General features: G+C 35.3%; 2 protein-coding genes across 4 annotated transcripts in view; one reads left to right on the top strand and one right to left on the bottom strand.

Moving 5' to 3' along the window:
* The window catches only part of LOC117107891, a 17,227-nt gene extending 4,372 nt beyond the window's left edge, over positions 1–12,855 (bottom strand). The window contains exons 1-8 of one of the 2 annotated variants that reach the window (XM_033249724.1): positions 12,754–12,855; positions 11,506–11,664; positions 10,594–11,173; positions 9,479–9,643; positions 8,881–9,056; positions 8,319–8,465; positions 7,904–8,121; positions 7,217–7,405 (exon numbers count right to left, since the gene is read on the bottom strand). In XM_033249724.1, coding sequence (XP_033105615.1) covers positions 7,217–7,405; positions 7,904–8,121; positions 8,319–8,465; positions 8,881–9,056; positions 9,479–9,643; positions 10,594–11,173; positions 11,506–11,604 — 1,574 coding nt within the window. In that variant the 5' untranslated portion in view covers positions 11,605–11,664; positions 12,754–12,855. Of the gene's footprint in view, positions 1–7,216; positions 7,406–7,903; positions 8,122–8,318; positions 8,466–8,880; positions 9,057–9,478; positions 9,644–10,593; positions 11,174–11,505; positions 11,665–12,653; positions 12,673–12,753 lie in introns of those variants that run through there. The other variant, XM_033249725.1, reaches the window with a different exon arrangement.
* On the top strand, positions 12,822–20,192 carry LOC117107892 (traB domain-containing protein-like). Of its 2 annotated transcripts, none has more exons than XM_033249727.1 (8): positions 12,822–12,927; positions 13,288–13,977; positions 14,332–14,472; positions 15,124–15,234; positions 15,428–15,567; positions 16,717–16,886; positions 17,471–17,579; positions 18,009–20,192. In XM_033249727.1, exons 2-8 carry the CDS (start codon positions 13,357–13,359, stop codon positions 18,148–18,150), a joined length of 1,434 nt encoding a protein of 477 aa, XP_033105618.1. In that variant the 5' UTR covers positions 12,822–12,927; positions 13,288–13,356; the 3' UTR covers positions 18,151–20,192. The 2 variants fall into 2 exon arrangements, with proteins under 2 accessions (XP_033105618.1, XP_033105619.1); XM_033249728.1 differs by having other exon boundaries at positions 12,927–12,945.
* Positions 20,193–20,410: the final 218 nt, after the last annotated feature.

The raw sequence follows: 20,410 nt of genomic DNA, 5'->3' as shown, positions 1-20,410 counted from the left end.
ACACGATGTAATGTGTGTAGGTTCCACGTATGCCTTGATAATATAAAATAAGTATGATTGCACAAAGTAGAAACGTATACGTTGACATTATAGACATAAAGATATTAAAAAAAATATAAAGTGATTGCAGTGCCTGGTGGTCTGGCAAATTCCAACTCTTTCTGTCAGAAATGTCACATTCCTTAACCAAATACAAAAAATATAGATAAAAATGCAATACATTTTTGCATTGTCTAACTATTAATTAAAAGGGACTGTAATTAAATTGGCTGCATGATGTACTGTTGAGTTGTTTTCTTATTTTATTTTGATTTATATGTGCCAATGTATGGTTAATCAAAGAAACAATCATAGGAAGAATATACATATGTGTTGTTTCTTATAACCTTATTGGAAGGCATATATAATTTTATTATATTTTGTTATTTTAAAATCACAAAAGAAAATTATGAATCTTAATTAATTTCCTGGTGGAAGTAAAATCACACCAATCAAGTTTTGTTTTGGTCAAGGTACAATTGTTGAAAGAATTGCATTAATCTGCTTCTTAAGCTATATTATGAGCAATTTTTATCAAAATATGAATTTAAAACTGTAATATTATTATTAACTAAGACCAATCAAACACATAACATAAAACATGTACGTATCAAAATTATTATCTTTAAAATTTCCTCGTTGAAGCGTGCATAAAACGTAATGTCTTGGAATTTGGACCTAACATGTGTATGATTATATTGATAAACAATCAAACTTCTCTGTACTTATATTTACATTTACAGAGAGTGGACTTCCTTATGTTATGGTCATATTACACTGCAAAATTATTATTAAAGAAATTCATTTAAACAAACAAAATATAAAACATATACATATCAAAGTTATTAGGTTAAAGTTCTCATATCAGTGCATGCATAAAACATAATTTCCTAACATTTGGGTATCAGAGATTGACAGTCAATCAAAATTTTCTGTACTATATATGCTCATTTAACGAGAGGACTTCCTTATGATTTAAGAAAATATAAATATATTGAGCTACACAAAGTTTAGAAGTTTAAAAGTTAAAAGAGAGGACTTCCTTATGTTGTGGTCTTATTAGACTGTAATATCATTAAAGACCATCAACAAACAACATAAAACATATGAAAATTATTAAGTTCAAGTTAATAAGTGAGAGGGCTGATATATATACAAGCAGACAAGCCAGGTGGAAAACCAAGAAACAGCAAGATGAATTTTGAAATTAATTTATATGACATTATAGTCATCCAATTGAATTTTTTTAGATATCAAACCAAATTATAGCTCCTCTAAAAAATAAATAATAAAATCCTACTTCAGGTAAAATACAGTGGTTGAACATTTTGAAGTCAACAAAAATAAACTGTAAGGGGGCAGTTAAATATTTGAAGTATTGATTCTTTTACTATTAATAATTTACTGACGTTTATTCTCATTTCTTAAGCAGTACTTACAATGGGTAATACTAAGGGTGGAGGCAAGATATAATTTTGCCAACTATTTCTCAATTGGCTAGCCTCCACTCCAAAGGAATTTTCTGGTAACTGATCCACAATTGGCCACAAAATATGTTAAAAGGGCATTGACCCCAACCATCAATATAAAAATTTAGCTAATGATCTATAAATAATTTATAGAGATTTGCGTGGGATTATATCAAATAAACATATTTGAAAATCACTTTCCAATACTGATACAATGAGTATTCAGTGAATAGGTTCTGACAAACATCTTTATTGGAATTCCTACCATATCAACACTCATCTATTAATGTAACCATTAATATTAGGATCAAGTCTGAACACATAAATAATACCTTTCTTTTCTCCTTTTTTTGCAGACCTATCAACTGGTTGGTAATTTAAGGATATTTGTAGTAAAAAAAACATTGTTTATTCATCTAAATTTTTATCACTGAAAACTAAACTGAATTGTTTTGGATGAAATTTGATAAATTATTTGATGTTGTTTAATAAGCAGTAATTTTATCCAAATTTTCCAGATTGTTAACAGCAGTATTATACTTAAGCATCAGACAGCACACTTTTAACTCAAAAACATGTAAAATGGAGCATGAACAATTCATAGCTTCCAAGGCCTAAACTTTATGGTTTTAAATCTCTGTCCACACTGTTGTATGCCCATATATAGTCATGATGTGCCTATATATGGTCATGATGTGATATCATCATGAACATATTTGGGCATGTCACATGTTTTTGTCAAATAAAACTTAAACCACTTGCTTGCAAGTATAGGACTAACAACCTACAGGCCACAGTTTTTATCAGAAACTCCCCAAACTTGCTCATAATGATCCATGACCAAGGATCTCGAGGTGATTAAATTTTGAAGGGGCATGGTCAAAGGTCAAGGATCACAATCGACGAAAAACTACTTGTACTGTACATATCTATAACAGCCTACAGCGAACAAGTTTTATCAGAAACTCGACAAACTTGGTCACAATTATCCATGGCCAAAATAAATGAAAACTATTCTTAGAACAATCTGCTGTATGGACATGTGTTTATGTGCTTACGGGGTTTGCCAAAGAAGAGTAATAAAACATATTAATTTAACAGCGATAGATGCGAAAACAGTTTGCTGTAGTAGTTAGAAGACTGTTTTCCACAATACCGACCCTGGGTTCAAATTCTCTGATGTCTATTTGTTTTTTTGTTTTCATTTTTTTTTTTTTTTTTATTGTATGCAATAACTTAACATCTTATTACCGGTCAAGCCATTTAGGCATCAGCACAGCAAGGAATACATTTTTATTCATGGGGACAATATGCATGGGAAATTTTTACAGAGGAGAATGATGAAGGCGGAGGTATGCACTCTTACAGTGCCCTCTAGTTATGTATGCTTCTTCATTTAGAGGTTTTCTGATTTAAAATGAATTGATTGATGAGTCAAAGTTTAGATTGGATTGATCATGTAAACAATTTCAGGGGAAGAGGAAGGCTACAGTCTGAATGAAAGGAATTATAAGGAGGTGTTCTCATATTTTTTTTTGATGTAAATATTATTTTTGTTGCTGCAAGGGGGAAAGCATCTCTTTTGCTATCACAATTGCAGCACAATTTTGTGGATTTCCCATTACATTATGCATGGAATATACTAAGTATAGTATTTGATATAACACAATTAGTGTTATTGATCATGCATGAATATATGGCAACTGAATTAATAATTAAAATTTAAATATTTTGTAAGAAAATAGAAAATCGCTTCAATTACAATCCATGGGGAATAAATATACAAAAGTAGAATATTTTCAATTAGGAATAACCCATATTGGGATTAGATGTGGCAAAATAGGAAGGTAGAAATCACAGATACTTCTGTGAAACGTGAACATTGTAAGTACAAATGATATTTGATACTTGCTGTAGTTACACGGTATGTATGCTGCAAGGAGATATGTGCATACTAATTTGAGACACTTGCTTAGTCAACCAAGTTTAAAACATACGCTTAAAGTGAATAAGCACTTCAGACGCTAGTGGCAGATGTAAGTATTTGAAACAGACATGGAACAGGGAGGTCCTTTTTCAGATAGGGTACAGATCACCACGACTTCTCCATGGCTTCTAGATGGCCAGAAATGTATTTTGTAATTTTCTTTCACACATTTTTTTTTTTATATTCCAGAGTTTGGGGAAAGGGAGCTAAGTCGACAGAGCCCTTCTTTAATTCTGCCTTTGAATATGATGATTAACAGCATCTAAACTTTCAGAAGGAACATAATGATGTATTAACTCACATATATATCAACACCAGAATCAATCATCTTCCATAGCATATTACACACTATAAAAGCCTAATAAGCATAAACATTCTATCAATGGCAACTACTAAATTCATGTGTCCAATACCTTCACTCACTTTTTTTCAAGGGGTCCTAAAGTCGGGCACTCTTACGACGGTCATGCGACGATTGTACGACTGTCGCACAACGGGTCGTCTGTGACGCCGTCTGCTAATTGTCGGCGGCAGTCTGAACGGATCATCACTAAAAATGTTCCGTTGCGCGCACAATGTCGCATTGCATTCTGCATAGAATCGCGTTGGCCGACGACTACATGCGCAGTAAGTGCCCGGCTTAAGTCTCCCACAAGCCGTGGGAGTTTCTCGGAAATGAGGAAGGCCTCCTGTAAGCAAGAGGAATCTCCCGCAAAATAAGCCATCTCTCGCAAATTCACGATATTTGCATATTCTTAATACTGTATACTCAATTTTCTCCTAGAAATCAGTGCCAATAGGTATCACAATGCAACAACAGCAAAATATAAAAAGATGTGCTTAAGAAGCTGGATGGATGGATTTATTTGGTGTAAACACCATGGATACTGTAACCCATGGATACTGTAAACACCATGGATACTGTAAACACCATGGATACTGTAACCCACATCTCAAAAAGGCTTATTACCATTGGGGTTCTTCTGGTGGTGAATGGGCAGTACACCGGGAGACAATCCCCTACTTTTTTCTGAAAAGTGTACTGTATTCTTTAATGTGCACTTGGGCTATAATGCACATGACCAACGGCTTAAAGTTTCATCTGAATACAAGGAGAGCAGTGATGGGAATTGAACCGGGGACTAAGAGATCTGCACGGTTCAGCGCACACACAATTGCTTGTGTGCAATCCACCACATTGATAATGGCAGCGGAATCTATCTAAACGTGCAAATTTCTACAGAGTTTAGATAATAAAAGTTTTGATCACTGGTCATTCCACTTGTAAACCTTCACGAATGAAAATACTTTTTTTTTTCGACCTGATTATTTGACCTTAATAAATAGAAATGCTAGGGAGAGTGGGAGGAAAAGAATGGGGGATAACTCTATATTTGGCATTTAAATAATTCAGTCAAATTATGACAATTTATACATTGTAACTTTAACTTCTCTGAAATTCACAGTATGCGATACATTGTAAATTACAAAGGTACTTACATTCCCCCTACTTTGGAACTTAAAATTTATGGTGAATTGTAAATTTCGATGTAGGGGAATGCACCCCATAGAGGTGAAAGCTAAGTAAGTCATGTAAGATTATACAGGGTTTGCAGCCTCATAAAAATGAAACTCAGATTTTAAAACAGGTATGTTGTACACCTTGTCATTAATCATTTAAAAGGCATCTCACCCCTTGAAAGATAATGAGCCTGGGTCACCTCAAATCCAATTGACGTAGTGATGTCAATGAACCTAAATAATAATAATATGTAAAACAAAGTAATATAGGTACTGTAGCAATACCCTATTAGATTATAGCCCTTTTTTTGTTATTTGTTATTTGGTATTTATCATAGAGATATAATAAGAATACTAGAGCGCTAACAGCAATGTATTCGATGTTCGAAATACGCAGAGCTGTGTGTGTGTACCATCCAAGATGGCTGCCATAGATTCAGCCAATCAAATTTCCCCTGAGCACTATCATTTTCAATTGCGCCCTCAATTTACACAGAAAGTTCAGTATAGCTAGTTACCCGTATTTTGAAACTCGAGCATTGCAGTGTGTGGGTGTAATGAACACGATTTTAATTCTTTTTAATATTTGAATAAGATGCTCTACTTGCCTCTTTTTGGCTACGACAGTTTAATAATTTGTCATTATCAATACTAATTATCATTAATGAAATAATATTCAGTCAGAGGGCTTATTTATGGTAATAATATGTATACTAAGCCTGAAGGTGGCGCCTTCCTACGGCAGCCATCTTGGATGGTACACATACACAACTCATTGCTCTGCCATCTTGTCAGCACTCTAGTTGTTTAATAGCTCTTTGGTATTTATACATCACCTATCCCTTACAAAGCGCTTTGTTTTCCATGGTCATTGGGTCCGCATGCTTAAGAGCTGTTGCCACAGAAGCAATGCAGATAAACTGGCTTTCTCAAGGACACAAGTGAAATGCACGAGGGATTGAAACCCCAACCCAGATGTTAGGAAACTAAACCATTTCCACTGCACCAAACCGCTTCCACTAGCCCTTTGCTAACAATAGACATCAGCTAAGTGCCAGATACATAAATTCTGACAATAGCAAAGATTTCACATGTATTTGAAAATGGTGTTTACCGTTGTTTTGACTTTGTTGGCTCTATTGAGCATGATATTCATATTTTTTAATATGAATACAATACACAAACTTAACAACATTCACTAGACTTCTATTCAAAGTGTGTTTGTAATGTGTTTTTTGATTAAAAATTATATTTTGGTTGGTCAAACTTGACTACTGAAATTAAAGGGGTATGTTCAGCTTAAAACTATTGCTTTACACTTTTTGTGCTTATAAGTCGAAACAAATTATTAGGGACAAATTTAACTACACTGATTCAAAACATTGGAACAGAAATGAGTAAATCTTTACAGTATGTTATTCAACTATTTAACTTTAAGAGAAATGATTTGCAATTTTCAACAACCAAATTGGAGAAAAATAAATAATCAGTTTTGCAACTTGATATCCAACAACTTTTTTTAAAGCTTGGAAAATTGATCAATAGGGGTACATGGATGACTGGTTTTTAAGTCATAATGATTGAACTCAGCACAGCTATCCAGCTGTGTACTAATTGATTTTAGCAATAAAAAATAATAATATGCAAAGGTCATGCATATGAATAGTAGTAACCCCTGCATAAGCACAGCAACCTGGACATGCAAAACAAATCTGCATATGCAGAAGTACATGCATACAAACGTAGGTACACCTTATAAATGTATATACACCTGCATAGAAATAGCAAACATGCAATGCAATGGTTATCTGAACAGCAGTAAATACATGCATACACATAAAAAATGGTAATATACATCAGCATATACTTATATCAACACTTGCAATAGCACATCAACACCTGTATTAACCTATCAACATTTGCATAAGTACATCAATACCTGCATTTGCACTTCAATACCTACAATATGCACAAAACACTCATATGCACATCAATAGCTGCGTATGCAAATATATACCTGCATCTAGATATGTGCATATCGACACCTGCATATGCACTGTACATTAACACACATCAGCAGCAACATACACACAGCATCACGCCCATATAAGCACATCCTCAATTGCAAGTAACCAATACCATTATTTATGTTGTGAATATTTATCACATATTCAAAAAATTGTCAGAATGCCAAACTCACTGTCCAAAAGTCTTCATGCAGCAGTATTTATCAAGTTGGTCTTTGTGTTTAGGACTCTGGAGTTGCTCCTTGCCTAATTCAATTGCACTGGAAAGCAGTGCGTTCAGGTGTTTAGTATTTGACAGGGGGTGAGAATTTTGTAATATACTTGCAATGATTGCTGAGACCACAACACAGCTTGCTCGACATCTACACAAAAGACATATTTAATACAAACCAGTTAAATCTAGTGTAACACACTTACATAAGATTAAATTAATAAAGGCCACAAGCAACTTTACCAAAGTCAAAGTTAAACCTTGAACGTATATGGTCAAATCAAAACATTATAGGAAGCACTTATTCATTAAAATAGGACACTATCATTAAATTACTATGCATATACTTCATTCCATACCCAATTATACTCTTGGGTAGACACAAATATATGTCAGTCTCAAACTCACTAATTTTTGGATAGAAACCCCTTACTCCTTAGCGGTGCCATCACTGATAGAGCCACATGGATTTTATTACTAGGCACTTTACAAAACAGGACGGGAATACGGGTGGACGGTGGTTCTGTGCTCATCAGAGCGTGAAGACCATAGTAAACACTTGGGCGCTTAACCCCAAATTGCCACTGTCAACAGCTTCCCATTCTCTTGTGTAAATTATCCAATCAAGGTGCACATTGTGAAATCATACCTTGGGTCATAATGAGTAGCTCTACATATTCGTACAGCATTGCTTGAGACTTCTTTTATGTCGTGAAAATGAGGTATTCCCAGTATTGCCGTTCTAACTAATGCTCCGTTGTCTGCTAAATGGTCACATGATTCAGGGTCATCAGGTTCATAAGCTCTTTCCCAGATTTCTTGCGAGGCATCATGTGGCTTTTTGGTAAATTGTTTGTGATGGAGAGCCTAGGATAAAAACAGGTAAAACTGCATCACTAAAATTGCATTCACACACAGAAACATTAAAAATTTGTGGGATGTTAATTTCCCGGGAGATTTTTGCTTACTTGCAGGAGTTCAGGAGGTCACACCGATCCCCTGAAAACTCTTATGACCCAAGGGAGACATGGCCTCCATGGGTTAAGAATAATTTGTCAAATCACCTTAGCAACAGCATTGCTGAATTCTTCATAGCCTTTGGTGTCGCCAAGGTCAGGGAAGCCATGTTTACTCCACAGAAACAGGCGCTTTGCAAAATCAAGCTCATCGACGACACCAGCCCAGTGAAGAATAGAGTCCAGAAGAAGTGCCTAAAAGAAGGACGGGAGAAAACACCAAGTTGTATGGTAAATAAAAATTTATGATATGGCTGGATGAAACTTGCTACCTAACTCTTGCCTAGACTATCAAATTTGATTTTACAAAAACATGTGACATATCATGTCTATATATGGGCATACAACAGTTCTTTGTCAAAGAAAATTTTATAGCATGGGCAGAGCTTAATCTCTACAAATTGTTTAATGCCTACACATCATTTACTCTCTCTCCCCCCCCCCCCCTTTACTTCTCTCTCCCCCCCCCCCCCCCAATCCCCGGCATTATAATAATTTTAAAAACACTGAGTGTCCCAATAATGCAACGACAGTGTCAGATTGAGGTTGTTGTTAATGTGAAATGAAAATAATGAAATAATGGTGTTAAATAATCTTTATACAAACTTACCATTTGATCAAAATCTGCTGACCAATCGCCTTTATCCCACTGAAGACGATGTTTATCTGTAATTGAGTTCTTGTAATTTAAATCATCCTCTTCATAATAGAAAAGACATTCATCTCTAGTAAGGTTCTCAGTACAAAGACCAAGGGCATCTCCAATAGCTGCACCATACACCAGACCTAATGTAGTGAGAAGTGTTCTACATTATACAAACTACCATCATTTGCTAGCCTAAAAACAATCAGTAGGGGATCAAGTGGGTGGAAAAAAGAGGCAGTCACCCACCTCTCACAATCGCAGCACTCCCCCATGGCAAATAAATAACCAAGTGTGAAATCATTTAGATAAGAGGTTGAAATGGGTAAAACTATAAAGCTTTTATAAGAAATTGCCTCTGGACCTCCAGACTTAGTAATGGACATCCATTACTAAGCACAGATCTTCGTTTCGCACCAAAGGTTACACACCCTTTGGACCATAGGTCCTAATTGCAACTTGCGCCACCCCAGCAAGAAAGATTCTAGATCTGCAACTAGCAATGTATCTCACACAACCTCTTTACATAGTGTAATGCAAGCTACTATTGGTCACTCATACTTACCAACTATCTTGTCCCTCAGCTCATCTGCATCAAGCGTAGTAGCACCAAGGGTTGGTCTAAGCGGTGTTCGAATCCTGCTTGTTGTGTTTGTTGTTTGTGTCTGTTCTTGTAGATATTGTGCTCTGGCTGAATGCGGATTTCCTACTGATGAATTCAGGACATTACCTGTTAAAAATTACAATATACAAGATATTACTTGCACATAATAATACACAATAAAACTATTTTTAAGCCCCTAATAGATCACAGTCTATGTGCTTTACGTAAATCTGAAACTATGGTGGAACACTGGACACAAACCCGATATTTCTGAGTCTAGGTTTCGGGGCAAGAAATTACATGGTGTGGCGTATACTATAGCCTGCAGTTAGTACAATGGTTGTCGCCTGAACTTTCAACTTTGAAAAACCGCTTAGCTCAGTCGGTTAATCTGGTGGTAGCCACTGTGTCTGCGCTGAACCGTGAAGATTTCTAGATCCCTGGTTTAATTCCCATCGCTGCTCTCCTTGTGTTTTAGTCAGAGGGCTTAAGTGCACCGTCTTTTGGATGAGACGTTTAAGCCGTTGGTCCTGTGTGCATTATGGCCCATGTGCACGTTAAAGAACGCAGTACACTCTTCAGAAAAGAGTATTGAATCACCAAAAGAAGAACCTCACTGGATGTCTTTTTCTAGACTTTCGTGGGTTATCATTGGTGTTTATACCGAATAAATCCATCCATCCACCCTTACTGGGCAAATTAATGCTCAGCATTAAATGTATATCTTCAATGAATCTTAAATTTTGATTAAGAATTATGTTCATGAGATTGTTACAAAATAAGAATATACTTTAAATAATAATGATGATGATGATAATAATATTAAAAACAGCATTAAGAATAACAATGTATGTATATAATTTTAAAACAAAATGATAACAACAATAACAATTTATTTTTAATTATAAAATAAACCTATAAAGAATATCAATAACAAATAAAAACAACAATAATAACAGAAGTATAAACAAAACATAAATAAAAGTAAACAACATAAGTATTTTTTGTATTGTAAGATATGATAACAGAAAAAAAAATTGAGAAAAATCTATATAAAAAAGGGCAATTAAATTTACCTCGAACTCTCTGAAATATATTCCCAGGAAGAAGAACTTTAGGTATATTTCCATTGTGAAACTGAAGTCTAAGAAAACTTAATAATGCATCAGATCCTTCATTACAGATGGACTGTGGTGGCAGCAGACACTGATTATTGAAAGCTAGGAGAACATTCATTTGCTTTGAGCCACCTAATGAGATTGGAATTCTGTGTAGTTGATTATCAGAGATGTTCAGCTTTTTTAGGGACTCCATTTGACCTATATTATCTGGCAAGCTCATTAGACTGTTGAAAGAAAGATCAAGCTTTTCTAGCTTCACCAGATGAATGAATGTTTTCGGAAGACTCTGGATTTGGTTGTGATGGAGAAGCACGTTCTTAAGATGAAAAAGGAGAGCAAAGCTATCTGGAAGGGATGTCAGTCGATTATGACTTAAATTCACAGTCGAAAGATGAGGTAGCCGCAGAGGAATTTCCGGCGGGATTCTGGTCAGTTCGTTGAAGGATACGTCCATTTCCTCAAAGAGAGAGACTGAATCAACAATTGACCACGGAAGCTCAGTCAGAGCGCCCTCTACAGCAGCACCATCAACATGCTGAAAAGACAAGATGTTATATAATTTTATGAATTAATATAAAGTGTAACCGATTTTCTCAATAGGGGCTCAAAATTTTTCTTCACGTACAGTATAACACTAAACTGGCTGACGGTTACCAAATAAATCCGGCCGTCAGCACTCTGTGCGACTCTGAGTGAAATTCTTTCTGCCGATTGTCGGTGGCAGTTTGAGCGGATCGTCATTAAAAATGATCTGTTACATGCCATCGTGTTGCAGTTGCTGATGGTTCACATCGGGCTGCGCAGTGTGCTCCCAGCGTTCAATAGAAAAAAATTAATAAAAAAACAGAACAGATCTGTGAAATATACCTGCTGATATAGTTGAGGTGTAACTCGACATCCAAGATTCAGCTCACGTCGCTCATCTGGACGAACAGGGGCAAAATCCTGCACTTGGACATTACCCATAATGCAAAGAAATGCAGCAAGACACCTGATGATGTTAGTCAATAGCTCTTAGTTCTCAACCTGTAATAAACAATCAATCTACAATCAACTGTGACATATTATACTAAAACAAAAGCTGTTAAACTTTGCACACTATAGATATCAAAATAGACATCATATATTTAATACTGTAACCTGATAGTTTTTGTTTTTTTACCCTCCTCCTCAACTTTAGAAGTTGGAAATGGATATTGTTCTGACATGCTATAGTATATTGCATCAGGATAGTGAGACTGAACTGAAGGTTATGGTTAGGGTTAAACCAGTTCCACCAATAAACTTTTCGGATTTGACTGCCAGACCCTTTTTTAAGGTTCATTCCTGTGTGCAAACATACTTTTTTGAAATTTTATCTAGTCGCATATCATCCAAAAAATGATGTGTCTAATAAATTGGTGAGAAAATATTAGGGGAAGAGTAAACTCGTCGGCGGCACGGTGACAGCACTTTTCATTCACTATGCCAAGTGCGAGTTTTCTCGTCTGCTTTTTGCATGGGTTGGTATATGTTCGAAGGGCAGCCCCACCTGTGCTGCTCAAGTGTACTACCGGCAACATAACACAACAAACATACACACGTCATTTGTACGTTATCATCTAAGTGTATCTTCCCCGAACTAACAGCTGCTAAGTCTGTGGTTCTACAATGAAGTAATAAATGATATAACGTTACCCTGATTTTGACGAGTATAGTCGTCACTACTGGGCCCTCAGCAGCACCCTGCTGAGCTAACGTGTTACAATTGTTGGGACAATATCATCCTTTTTTCCACCATATTTATGTGTGAGTGTGTGTGATTATTACAGTAACTATGTTTGGCAGCATCTCCCTGACTCACTAAACATTAACCACTTGCCTAGGCCTAGGTATGGGAGGAGGTAGGACAACACTCAGCCTCAGTCTGCTGTCCGGGTATGATGAGAGGGCCCTAATACAATAGCCTAATAGCAGTCCGGCTAGGTCCTAGTAGCCCATTTCTCCTAGATTCTTTATCATGCAAGGAAAATGACCTGGATTTTCGATACTAATGAAGAAATCAAATGCGTCAGTTGCTTATATTTTTAACACACGACAACCGAGATATTTTACACAGACAGATTTATTTTTTACCTCAAAGTTTTCTTGCTCCAACACACGTACGTACCCCATGTCCTCTGCTGACATGGTCAGAGGTTGAACTGTGATCAGTGACGTGTGACTGTTAAATCTAAAAATAAAATTATTGCAATCGAATGAATGTGTTTGGCGTAGATGTTTCACAGCTGTTAGGCACATTTTGTACTGGTATTAATGTTGTTTATTGTGTGTATTCAATATGAATAATGATTAAACTAATTAATATGGTTTTAAACTTTATTCCCTGTAGTAGGAACGTTTTATTTATGTATAATACCGATGGCCTAGCCCTAGGCTAGGCTAGCTGTACGACGAGCCACACACATTAATTTGGCCGAGACTGCGGAACCGTGACCTATTGCGGTTTCTATGGAACAGTTGAGCTAGGCCTAGCCTTAACTATTAACATATTGTAGATGAGATTAGGCACACCTTTAATTGCTGAACTTACATATTGTAATAAGCTTTGAATTTAAGGTTCGTCGCTAAATTGACTACTCTAACTAGCATGCAATGTTTTTTTTGCAGATTTCTTTTTGGTACTGTGTTGTTGAGGTTTTTAGTTGAATTCTGCTGTTTTTGGCTGACTATTTTGTGATGTCATCAGATGTAATAGGACTTCAGGAGGAAGTCACAGTCAGTACTGGGGGTGCTTTTGCCACTTCTGGCTTGGAAAATGGATTCAGTGAAAAACTTGACATGAGCGATGGAGAAGGGGGAAGTAAACAAGCCTGTTATGAAATGAACAGTGATAAAGATAGTCAGTGTGACAGCATCAGTGAAGATGGAAGCTACACATTAACAGCAGATAACAAACCCACCGAGGACAGCGTCTTAGAGCAGGGGACATACCGGAAAATCAGTCAACCCACCATTCCTATCGATGTAGTGGATGCAGGCGGTGATGATGTTCAAGGGATGTGTGATGATAGCGACAGTGAAATTGGGAGTTACCATGTCAATGAGAACACAGATGAGGAGGATGGTGTCCAAATATCTGATGCAAGTGATGCCGAGTATGATATGAGTAGTGGGGAGGAGAGTGATATAGAAGACAATATGGATGATGTTGAACTTTTACGACTGAAATACCTCAAAAGACAACAGAACCCTGTTCTTCCAAAGACTGTGACTGTATTGGAAACTGAAGAGGGCGCTAAAGTGTATCTGATAGGAACAGCTCATTTTAGCATGGAGAGTCAGGATGATGTTGCCAAGGTGTGGTATATAAAGATAAGCTGTCTCTGATGAATTAAAAACTTTAAAAAAAATTAATTAAATTAAATATATTAGTTAATTCAATACTTTTAAATACTATTTTTTTAAAATTTCACCACAGGCTGTGTAAATTTACCTATAATTATATGTTTGTGTGATCTTTACTTTTATTGTATTGATCTTTATATGGCTAATCAAATCACATTGAAACTAATTTTTTCTTTTACATGTACCAATTTTCTCCCTCTGTTCTTCAGAGACTCCCCTTTTTTTGGCACATAGACTAAAGTACCATGTAATTAAAATATTAATTTTTCAACAAGTTTTTCACTCATAATTTTGTTTTCTTTGCAGACTATAGAAGCAGTTCAACCGGATTTAGTTATGGTGGAGCTGTGCAAGAGTCGGCTTAGCATCATGCAATTAGATGAAGAAACATTGCTGGAAGAGGCCAAGAATATTAATATGGATAAATTAAGATTATCAATACGACAGGTACACCATCTAAGTCACTCTTATCAAGTGAAATATTTTGAAAAACTAATTATTCATTTTGTCATAAATGGGCCGTTCAACCAAGGCCAGCCAATTGGATGTTGTTGCTATGGTTCCGCAAAACAACAGCCGTACCATAGAACTGTAAACTTGTGTATTTGTAGAAAAAATGCTTGGATATTCCTGGCCCTGCCTATTAAACAACACATTCTGATTGGTCTGTTTAGTTCCATTGCAGATCATTTGATCTGTTCATCATCAACATAATATTCAAACACATGCAAAAAACAATGCACAAGGTGTGAAATTTGTAAAAAAAAAAAAGATATTAACAATTTATGTGTATTTTTGACGGGATTTTTTAATTAGAAATTAAATAAATCTGAAATTAAAATAGGAATAATTAGTCAAATTATTAGAAACAGATACTGAAGAGGGATTATCACAAATTACTAAGTTTATTTGATAAAAACATGTGACATATGCCTAAATATGGCCATGATGACATCACATCATGACTATATATAGGCACATTATGACTATATATGGGCATTCAACAGTTTTTTGTCCAAAAAAAATGGTAGTCCGGACAGGGTATAAGATAAGGAGCTCCACTTAGTATAGTAATTAGCAAATGTGATTTATTGGCAGAGTGGTCTTGTAAGTGGGGTTATGCAGGTGCTTCTATTGAGTCTGTCTGCACACCTGACAAAGGAGCTTGGAATGGCACCTGGTGGAGAATTCCGCAGAGCTTTCAGAGAGGTAGGAATTTTGAAATCCATCATTTGGCAGACAATATTAAATATTTATGTCCTAATTCAGTTAAGCAACATGCATTTAAACTTTGAAAAATTTACTGTCGTCGTCAGAGAAATATGATGAAAGACATTGAAAATAACATTACCAGCAGAAACGACTTTTGTAAAATAATTTATTCATTCTCTCGAATTCCTAGGCCCAGCGAGTTCCTGGATGTAAAATAAGCCTTGGAGACAGACCGATACAGATCACCTTGAACAGAGCCATGGCTGAGCTGTCGGTATGGCAAAAGATGAGGCTAGCTTGGTATATGATAACCTCTAAAGATCCCATTACGTAAGTGGAGAGCCCCAGCAGTCTGAATCCCTGTCCAAACTATCAAATTTTATTTGACAAAAACAATTGACACCTAAATATGGTCATGATGACATCAGATCAAGACTATATATAGACACATCATGACCTTATATGGGCATACAACAGTTTTCATTTCAGAGAAAATTTTGTATGGAAAGAGCCCGAGGATTAATTTACAGTGTCATATTTGTTATTTCCCAAAATTATGTTTAACATGTACTTTTATTTGCTTACTCATTTTGAATCAATGTACTGTATTGTATTTTTATCAAATTTCACTATGATTTTAAATTAAAATTTAAGATGCCTCGCAACACAAGTGCACAAGCTTTTCACAGGCAGGGCCTCACAGTTTTCAACATTTGCACAGCTCCGAACAATGTTGCAGTTGTTCAGGTGAGAATTGGTTCTCAGTTCTGGACTCTGCAGTTTGTCTTTTCAACCGAAAATCAAGGCGGCGATTTATATTACATGGGAGAAGCCATTTTTAAACAAGCAATTAGCCAATTCAAATATTACACTTGCTGTTTAATCGTCACCATGGTCTAATCAATACCCCACCTGTTTAGCATTATACTCACACATTATACAGTGTTAACATATCACCTACCTGTAGGTATAAAAGCTACACGGTATTGAATATTCTAGTCACTGATGATGGGAAACGTTTCCCGAAACATGTCTGCTCCGTGACTCGATGTTATTGGTTTTTGTTAAATGCCGAGCTGTTCTATTGTCCATTAGAAGTTTTGATAACATCATTCATAAATTAAAATTAATATCAAAATGTATCAAGTTCAGGAGTAAGCAAAGGTGAAAGAAGCTTGGATATCCAAAATATAATCATACTACTTTCACCAATTTATTTTATTTATTTATTTAGGCACACAACACATGCACCAAGGATTGCCAATAGCGAATACATCACTGTTCTCATGGCAACAATCCTTTTCACAAGATATTACACACACTGTGCAGTCAGAAATTGAACCCATGACCCTGGGATTGGAAGGCAAGCATCTTAACCACACCCCACCTATTTATTTCCAAGGTCTTGAATACCCATAATGGCTATTTTGTGTACAGAACAAAAAAAAACTAACATGATTGTAATTAATTCTCCTAAAGGAAAGAAGATGTTGAAAAATGTAAACAAAAGGATCTTTTGGAGGAAATGCTGGAAGAGATGACTGGTGAATTTCCTGCTCTTAGTCGCGTTTTTGTGACGGAACGTGACATGTTCTTGGCAAACTCCCTGCAAATGTGCACGCAACCTCTGTACTCGGAACATAAGAATGGTAAGAGATTGCTTCAGATCACAAACTTAAAAAACTCCATCAAACTCATCTATCAACACTGTCTATTCAGCAACAGGGACTGGGATTTTCACTTGATTATGTCATATTTAATTGATATGCAAGGCAAGACTTTCTATTATACCTTGCTTAGCAAATCCGCTAATTGTCAATAATGGTGATTTTGAATAAAAATTAAATTGATAATTTCATAAAAAGTAAAATCCTCTGAAATCTCTAAAAAATTATATATATATATACATATATATATATATATATATATATATTCCCTAATATATATTCTCCTCCACATAAGACACTGTAGTTTTGACAAAATCATTTTGCTTAATGAGAAAACAAAATTTATTTATATTTTTTTTTCAGCCCTCTGACAATCTTTAAAAAAATTAAGTTTGTGAGACAAGGTATTAAAGCCAGGCTCCGGAGGGAATAACATTTGTACAACTGATGTTTCTGAGACACGAAAAACTGGGGAGCGGCTAATGAGATACAGATTTTTGAACATTTAAATAATTCAATGATGAAACCAGGCTTATATTTTAAAGATGGTTGTTTGTTTTTTGCAGCGTTTGTTGCACCTGTTGTCGTAGGTGTTGTTGGCATAGGGCATACACCTGGTATAGTAGAAAACTGGAATAAGCCACCAAGTACTAATCAACTTCAGGAGATAATGAAGTAAGTTCTAATTAATAAATGGCTATGTCAAATATAAGTCATTATTATCAGCAATTTCAACCATAATCTACTTGATTTTGATTGAAAATAGGTTTTTAATAATTACTGCTTCATGTACAGCACTGAAATGAGTTGCATAATTTTGGTGATTTTTATCATCTCATTGAATAAAAAACTGAAAAAGATTGATAAAGAGAGTTGAGCACTCCAGCCTGTACAAGTTCGACTACCTTTACCTATATTTTATACCTTATTTATTATAACTAAAGTATTGGTAAATAAATAGTCTCATTTTTATTATAACTATTCAAGTAATATCATTACCTATTGATTTAAAGAATCAGCATTATTATTTTACATTGATTACAGCACGAGAGTAATTTTCTTTCATAAATTCAGCTAACAAATTTGTTTTCTTATCACGAACAGGGTTCCAGGGCGATCGTTATTGGGTCATGTGTTACGCTTGTCAATTCGTGCCTCTGTGTTAGGGACAATCATGTTTGGGTTTTACCGCTGCTATCGATGGTGCGGTGGACCACATATAACATCCTTCATACCATTATGGTAATTTTTTATACACCAATGTGTTAAGCATTTCATACCAATATTGTAAGCATTTATACCAATATGGCAAACCTCTCTCTCGTGCACTGTACTAACACTCATTCCTATTGATGTACAGTAGAACCTCGTTTTTACGTACCTCAGTTAATCAAACCCTAAGTTTTAATTACACTTTGTACGGATGATGACGTAAGAAACAAAAAAATATTAAAAAACAGACAGCCCTTTCAGGCAATCATGCAAGAAGAGATTTGTTATTTTATTTCAATACAGTAACAATAAACAAACCATCGTATATCATGTAGGCCTAGGTAACATTCTCAGTTCATAACATATGTTTATTGAGTGTTGCATACATACTAGGTCAAAGGGCACCACAAATTTAACCCAAACCTTGATTTAATGAATCCTTGTGTTTACGTACGTAAAAATGAAGTTCTGTGTAATTGCCTGATTTGTGTTGATGTAGTAAGCCCTTCATATACCAATGTGAAAATAATTCATATTACACCAATGAAAACCAAAAGTACACTCCTTTTATACCATAGTGGTTACGCAAAATAAATGTAAAATTTGACAGAACACAGGCAAAATTCTCTTATGAAGAAAGCACTAATAATAATAATAAGTAATAGAATTTCAGGAATCATTTTATAAATTTTATAAAATTGATATTGGTTTCCTGCACAGGTTAGCACACTGTAATTAAAATAACATATTTACTTTTAATGTGTATATAACATTTTGAATTAAGTTAAATAATGGATTTTAGGAAGTAAATAATATTATATAAAATTTGGGAATGAAGATTTCCTGTTAATAAGATGGGCAATAGTAGGGTAGTGTGTATTTAGAAGACGAGATATGGTGCTCACATTTGCACAAATGTCTTAGTTCTGAAGAAGAATAAACTGTTGATGTTTGTTTTGTTTCACTGTATAGTAACTTACTTTACAAAAGGGAGTATGTATGTGATAGTTGTCAGGAATATAAACCATTTTTTAAAAATTTATCTTGACAAAACTTTGAGGCTCTTATGCTATGATCTAATAAGAAATTAGCATACAGTACTCCTATTCCATATACACATGCCTGGGGTGGCACCAGTATAGGCAACTGGGCCCCCGTTGGGGAGAAAAACAATATACAGTTCGCACTACATTCAAGACCACCTTTGGGACCTGCAAATTTGAGGTGGTCTCAGGGTAGGGCTACCTTTATGTTAAAAGGTTGAAAATTGTTATTTGGGTCTTTGGAAAAGGGGTCTTGATTTGGAGGGTGCACTGTATATGTATTTTCTATATATTTGAAAGTTCGACCACGGCCACTGCTCTCGTTGGGGACCTCGGTGCCACCCCTGACACATGCATTAGAATACCTGGTATGTGGTGGTGTTGTTACTGTAGTTGTTTATAAATTCTTTACATTTTTATAAGATTGTATACATTCATAATATATTTAATTTCATCCATTGTTTGGTATTTAAATTAAAATAGGGCAAACATCAATTTCTAATTGTTGTTTTCTTTAGTTGTTGAAGTGTTTATACAGTTCATCCTCCAAATTGAGACCACTTTGGGAACTAAAAATTTAGGGTGGTCTAGGGGTTCGGTCTCCAATTTTTGTCTTGAATTTGAGGATTCTCAGGGTTAGAGGGGTCTCAAATTTGAGGGTGTACAGTACTGTATTATGCATCATCTACCGAGTGATCCTTTGCAATGCCTTGTTATACCGTTGGTAAAAGAGTGACAAAAGAGAGTGGTAGGCCTGGTGTGGCCCTTAACTCTGTTTTACATTGGTTTACAGAGCATTCCATCCAAGCATTAATAAAATGTTTATGCTAATTTTGACACATATTTCTTTTCCAATTTATATCTATGACCCCTAGTACTTGAAATCTCACATCTTTGAAAAAATGAGATATGCAAGTAGGGGTTGTATTCTAATATCTTAATTGTCCATTTGTAAACAAATTTCATTTCACTGTATAAACATCAGATTTATCTATTAGTATTTGACTGTTTGGTTCACAAACTAGACAAAAAAGAACCAGTGAAATTTCACCACAATACAGTAGTCACCAAAGTCTGTTGGCTGTCTTAAAAAAATGTACAGTATGCCTGACTGATATTAATCCTTGCATACTTAATTTAAAGAGAGAATCACTCGCTACACATTGGCTTGTTCTTTACACTCTTTTATTCCAAATTTGTGGTACAAATGTGTGCACATTTTACCATTATTATTATAGATTCATTAATGAA

This window comes from Anneissia japonica, unplaced genomic scaffold (genome assembly GCF_011630105.1).
Source record: "Anneissia japonica isolate Jap-2015-1 unplaced genomic scaffold, ASM1163010v1 scaffold288060_len1141017_cov207, whole genome shotgun sequence".
Lineage (NCBI taxonomy): Eukaryota > Metazoa > Echinodermata > Crinoidea > Comatulida > Comatulidae > Anneissia > Anneissia japonica.
The sequence above is the reverse complement of the archived record's forward strand: the minus strand, read 5'-3'. Positions and strand labels throughout refer to the sequence as shown.